The following is a 6,428-nucleotide window of genomic DNA, read 5'->3' on the forward strand; positions in this document are numbered from 1 at the left end:
GATTCATGATTCACATCAGGTGGGTGATCCTCCCATATTTTGTAAAATTTCCAAGTAACGATGTATCAGATTTTAATTCTGCTCTTGAATTGTTGCTAGAATTGCATGATTTGATCTAGCCTTTAGGATCTATAATGTGACAGTTGGAATGATAATGTATTATGTTGGATAATAGAATACCTTAGATGTTTTCTAAAATGATATACGGGTGTACTGTTGATGTAGAACATGGCATGGTGGGGCCAAAAGAAGGTGGACCGTTGACCGTAACTTTTGATCCGGGTATCATTGAGGGGCGCACAACCTATCAATCTTTACTGAAACGGGCCATCCGAGGTGAACCGACATGGGTCCCATCTGTCCGTTTCATCATAAAAGCTCAAAAATTAATTTTTAGAAAAATTTTACTTTTTTAGTATTCCAATTTTTTAAATATTTTTTTATTTTTAGAGTTTTAGATTTTCTTCCTTTTTTAAAAATAACTTGTAATTATGCTAGGACTCTTCTAGCAAAAGTTTGTTTAGAATTTTTATTTTTAAAAATTAAGCTTTAGAAGAATTTTATTAGAATTTGAATTTTTATTAGAGTTAGAATTTTTCTATTTTTGGTAATTACGAATTTTGATTTATTTTTTCTTTATTAATGGTGTAAGGAAACACATTAGATGATTATTCATCAAATAAAATTTGAATTTATTAGAATTTATTTCTATTTTCTTGCTCTTTTGCCTCGCGGATTCGAGAAGTCTCTGTGAGTAGTCTAGAGAAGCCCTGTAGATTCAGAGTAGTTTATCCTCGAGGAAGATGATGATCGACCTCATCATGATCATCCCTGCGTCAACTGTCCTAAGTGATTTCTTAAAATAGTACACAGGTGTTCTACTTGGGTTCCTCTCAAAATGATCCAATAATGTGATTGTGGGCTGTTTACATGCTAATGCTTGTATGATCTAACGTCTTTTCATATTCGTCTGAATTTTCTTTAATAATCTTGCGTGAGATTAATAAAATTTTGGGGCATGGCAATTGATACATAACAAATTCTAATATTACTTGAAAATCAGAATAGAATAAAATTTTATAAGATGAAAACAGACTTGACAAAGAATTACCAGTAGCGTTACAAAAATCCATCGAAAATTAAAATATCTGCAATTACAAAGTGGTGCCCAATGAATTGGGAATCACTTGACTGATATTGGTGGGACTTACAACGAAAGATGAATCAGTCAACTATTTTTTTCTACTGAAATTTTGTAAGAAATAATATTATTTTTAATAATTCAAAGATGAATTCCTTTCTTATTGCAAATGAGCCCTTATATTGACCAATCACAAAACATCTTACATTAATAACAACTATGGATCCCAATGTATATAAAATCTTTTTGAGACAAAATACAAGTTACTACGCAATGTAAAATAGTTCTAAGACATGTAGTTGAGTTTTATCATTTTTATTTTTCCATGCATGCAACATAGTTTATAAACCATGCATCATAAAGACCATTAAATACAATTGGGCTGAAAATCATGGGCTGAATGCAGGGCTTCATATCTTGAATGGTGCTATTAGAAGGTGCATTATTTTCCTTTTGGTGTGGTCAACTAAGTCTTGAATCAAGATGGATTTTGGGATCTAGGCCTAACATTAGGAGCTGCATCTGAAGGCTTTGATGTCCCTCACTAATCACAGTGGGCCCATAAAATGATGACCACCATTAACATTATGCGAATCATACAGAAAAATGCATCTCTATGCCTGATTAGGATGGTAGATACTAGAGCGTGCAACTGAAGTCGCTAATGCTGAAACGAAGTTGGGGTCCCTGGCCAAGGAGGCCACGTATTCTTCCATATTACTATTAGTGAAGTTTTGATAGACGGTTGTGGTTTTGTGATTGGTGTCACTTAGAGTTAGATCAGTGGTGATGGATGGACGGACAGGATTAACTGAAACTGAACAGGGCGAACTGGCCTTGCAGCCATGCATCCCACCAACTAGCCCATGGGTGTGCTCTCCTTCATATGTCACCATGAGGACCGACTCATCTTCCGCGCACCTTTGCACCTGAATTCAAATATTGAGAAAGAAAGAATACTGCGTCAAAAACCTCGGGTGGGCCAGATGGACCGCTAAAAATAATTAATTTTAACCGTTGATGTGAGTTTGTTGGACATTTCAATCCGTGTGATGATTTTAGGACCCGTTTGGCCGGTTGGATTGGAAGGGATTGAATGGTATTAGGGTGGATGGCATAGATTTCAAGGTAATGATGGTGTTGTCAGTGGATTGTCTTAAGATCCATGGGATTGCTATATCCAGGGATTGCTATATCGAGTCTGTTTGGCATGCCCAGCTAATCCCGGGATTAAACCTTCCCATCTCTTCCAATCCCTCGAACCAAACATGTCCCAGTCAAATTTGAATGGATTAGGGTGGATTGGATGGGATTTAAAGGTAATGTTGGTGTTGTCAGTGGATTGTCTTAAGATCCATGGGATTGCTATATCCCAGGATCAGATCACCCAGTCTGTTTGGCATGCCCGGCCAATCCCAAGATTTAACTTCCAATCCCTTCCAATACCATCCAGTCCCTTCCAATCCGCCCGGCCAGTCCCTTCCAATCCGCCCGGCCGAACGGGCCCTTAGCCATATAATATTTAGGTGTGCCTCACAATTTGGGTCCATCATGATGTCTGTTTTTAATCCACACCATCTATCCATTTTGACAGCTTATTTTAGGGCACGATCCTGAAAATCATGAGGATATTCCGGAGCTTAGTGGCCACATGATGGCAAACAATGGGATCAAATGCCTACCGCTGAAGCATTCATGGGGCCACATGGATTTATAAGAAACCAATACCGTCCATCTGTTTTGTCATGTCATATTCAGCGATGGCCTCAAAAAATAAACAAATGGCAGGCTCAAATGAACCACACAACAAGAAATACTGGGAAGGAACACAAACTATTGAATATCTTAAAGTTGTTGTGAGGTCCACTTTGAGCCTTGGATCTGCATCAATTTCATACCGATGCCTTAACATGAGTTGGAAAATCCGAATGGATGGGGTGAATTTATTACAAACATCATGGTAGACTCCACCTACGGTCGAGCAACCCTAGTTATGTCATAATCAAAGTGAACTGAGTTCATTGTATTTGGGATGCTGATTGCCAATATTTTTTTGTTTTTGGTTAGCTTGTTAGTACACAACACTGCCAGTTCACACTTCACTGTTAGCTACCCCACTAGGGAATTGATACCAAGACCTCAGTGTTGAAACAAGGTATCCTTCACTCAGTCTACTACTTGAGCTATGGACCAGGGTGTGCTGATTGCCAATTGACACTGCCAGTGGCAAGGTAGTGCAGGACGGTATCATGTGAGTGCTACCATGATATATATATATATATATATATATATATATATAAATGTTTTATCTACACTATTCATATACTTTTCAATATTATTTTAAGGCATGAGACAAAAATGATAATAATGATAATAAGACGAATCTAGATTTCAAGTGGATCACACCGCGAGAAGAAAAAAAAAAGCAATTGAACGCCCACCATTAAATACTTCCTAAGGCCCACCGTAATATTTATTTGCCATCAAACCTGTTGGTTATGTCACATAAAAGAGATATACCAACCAACTGAGAAAAGATTGAAGATTGATAGCTACGATTATCCTATATGGGAGAGCTCTGGGGCATGGTCCATCCACCACGGTATGCAACGACCCAGCAATCTGGATTACCTGACAGTGCGCCCCCACTTATGGAGAATCCTATAATTACTTAAGAATTATTTAGTAAATCACCTTCCTCTTGACGGGGCATGAAGGATCTGTAGAACATCTAAAATAAGATCGGGGTGATGGATTATCTTTCGTGACCTTCTGTCCGTATTTCCTCCATTGGTACCCATCCTTCACCGTCTGAAATAAAAATAAAATAAATAAATAAATACAAGTAAAGTAGATCAATCATTCTGGACAATCCATTTAAGTTTAGAGCACATTTTATGGGCCATGATGGAACATTTACACCGATCAGATTATCATATCCTTCCAAAAGTTGCCTTATGTAATCCTTGGGGACCACAAGAAATCCATGATGAACCACACAAATGGATGGTTCAAACGTTTATTGTTACCCTATCGCCACCGGCCAGAAGGTTAAAATCATATATTCAGCTATCATGAAGTATGGACAGTCCAGATTAATTAATTGGACTACCCACATGTCCCTGTGGCCTATGCACCTGAAGCTCTTTGACTTACAGGACTTTAGGAGACAGTCGATGGTCCAAAACCTCTCCATCCAAAATTTTTGATGTAAAGCGGGTCACGTACAATTTCATGGCCAAGATGGACCTAAAAAGGCTCGATCGGAGGCAGAAGTGATGAGGACCATCAGAACCTTAAAACGGTCATATCTCGCAAACCGAAATGAGTCATCCACCATGCCATATATGATTTTGGGGTAAGACGAGTTACTTTAGCCACCCAACCCAAATATGCTGGGTTGCACGCCAAATTTGCAAGACTCTATCAGATCGAGGATCAAATTTTCGTTTTATTTTCATTTTTACTATTTATAGTAAGTTTTAATATAATTATAATTCTTCATCAGTTGGACTTGAGTTGCGTCCAACCTGAAAACTTCTTACAATAATTAGGAGAATAGCATGGTTGAGCAATATAGGACACAATATTTTTGACCGAAACTGTGATGTCTCCTAGGAATTAGGACCCGCCTATAAATAGTAAGTTTACTATTTATTGTAAGTCACCATTTCTAAGAATTTTAGTTGTAGTTTAATTCCAAAACTTCTTCCTATGTTTCATGTCATTATTTAAGAAGGTTATAAAGTTGTTTTAATCATCAAACAATTCATTATAAATTTCTAAAATTATTTCTATTTTCTTCTTTTCCTCACGGATTCGAGGCATCTTTGTGAGGAGTCCTTGAATTCGGAATATTTATCCCCCCCTTGGAAGACGGTGCTCGACCTCATCACGTCCATCCCTGCATCAATTTTCCACCTCCAATCCAGCACAGGATAAACCAGCTGACCTGATTTTAAGCCATGGCCCTTCAGGCCCATCAGAGTGTCATGAGGATCATGGGTTCCACTACATGTCTCCATCAGAAATCCCGTCCATTATTTTATTTTAAAAAAAAAAAACCATTTAACCCACCAAGCTACTTACCAAGCCAGCGTCACGTGCATCAGTTCTAACAAAGACATTCCGCTCCATCGGTCGCGTAGGTGGTGCAATGGGTCTGGTCATCTGTCTTTGGCTCGAGTCATGGCTCAGCACCATGGCAATACTTCCCTCCTCATCGGCTCTCTTCCTCTTCAAATGGCCCTCAAGAATTTCGTAGTTACTGTACATGGCCGAAATCATACGTTTCAGCCCTTCATTCTCTTTGCTTAAACGTTCTAACTCGACTTTTAGATTGTGCACCTGAATATATCAGAAAAAATGTAAATTTCCAATTAATTTCTAGCAGTTTGGATTGAGAACTGATCACCTACAAGCAACTGTACCACAACTTTAGGTACATGACACTTGAGTAGGAAACAAGTACCATTAAAAGATATGTCCCACCATGAAGATCACCCTTCTTGAAAAGAATTTTAATTCTTGTTAAGAGATTTTTCTTTCCAATACAACACAAAAGAGCCTTATTTTGCAATTTTTTTGGAAATTCTGCTAAGAATAGAAATTGTGATAGTGACGGGGTATTTTTCTCTGATCATGAAACAACAATATACCAAACACGGCCTAAAGGAATCAAGAAAACCATTTTAAGATCTTTTCATATAGTAAACTTTAAACTAGCTTTTGACAAGAAATCATTTTAAGATAATTTCAAGATGCTTCCATTAAAAGATGGTGTTTGGATAGACGAAAACTAAGACATGAATATAGAAAATAACAAGAATTCATATGGAAATGGAATAGCTTGGAGAAGAATTCCCAGCCTTGAATGGAATAACCAACCACATACCTTATTTCTGTCGGAGACGCATTCTTCAGAACCCATGATTTCGAGAATGAAAGAAAGAAAAGAAAGGTTTATTTCTTATAGTGACATGGATTTCTTCCTATTCGTGGAATAAGGAAAAGATCGGTCTTTTTATAGATCTTTAAATCCATGTCATTGAAAAAATGGCATATGAGCATTTAAGAACGAGGTCAGTTTTTCTACAAGTCCTCGTAGGGTAGCTTGTTATCCAGGGAACTGGAAGCGGATTGCGTCCTACTTTGCGTCCTGCACACGCTGGACGATAATCCGTCTTGGCAGGGCTCTTTGGTGCATACCGTGATGTATTAGTTTCATCCCTTCCGTACATCCATTTTTTGCATATCATTTTATGCTCAGATCTAAAAAATGAGGCAT

At 37.8% G+C, this 6,428-nt stretch overlaps 1 protein-coding gene across 1 annotated transcript; it reads right to left on the reverse strand.

The window, feature by feature from the left end:
* Window positions 1-1,211: 1,211 nt before the first annotated feature.
* LOC131256983 (probable WRKY transcription factor 40) lies at window positions 1,212-6,168 on the reverse strand. Its single transcript, XM_058258120.1, has 4 exons — window positions 6,036-6,168; window positions 5,231-5,488; window positions 3,836-3,952; window positions 1,212-2,070 (listed from the first exon to the last, which is right to left on the reverse strand). Exons 1-4 carry the CDS (start codon window positions 6,069-6,071, stop codon window positions 1,756-1,758), a joined length of 726 nt encoding a protein of 241 aa, XP_058114103.1. The 5' UTR covers window positions 6,072-6,168; the 3' UTR covers window positions 1,212-1,755.
* Between the last annotated feature and the right edge of the window lie 260 nt (window positions 6,169-6,428).

This window comes from Magnolia sinica, chromosome 9 (assembly GCF_029962835.1).
Source record: "Magnolia sinica isolate HGM2019 chromosome 9, MsV1, whole genome shotgun sequence".
Classification (NCBI taxonomy): domain Eukaryota; kingdom Viridiplantae; phylum Streptophyta; class Magnoliopsida; order Magnoliales; family Magnoliaceae; genus Magnolia; species Magnolia sinica.

Excerpts from the sequence above, each read along its gene's own strand:
- LOC131256983 (XM_058258120.1), bottom strand. The coding sequence starts at position 6,071 with ATGGGTTCTGAAGAATGCGTCTCCGACAGAAATAAG. Across the intron at positions 5,489-6,035 it reads GCGTCTCCGACAGAAATAAG|GTGCACAATCTAAAAGTCGA; the intron begins GTATGTGGTTGG and ends TGATATATTCAG. Across the intron at positions 2,071-3,835 it reads CATGCCCCGTCAAGAGGAAG|GTGCAAAGGTGCGCGGAAGA; the intron begins GTGATTTACTAA and ends ATTTGAATTCAG.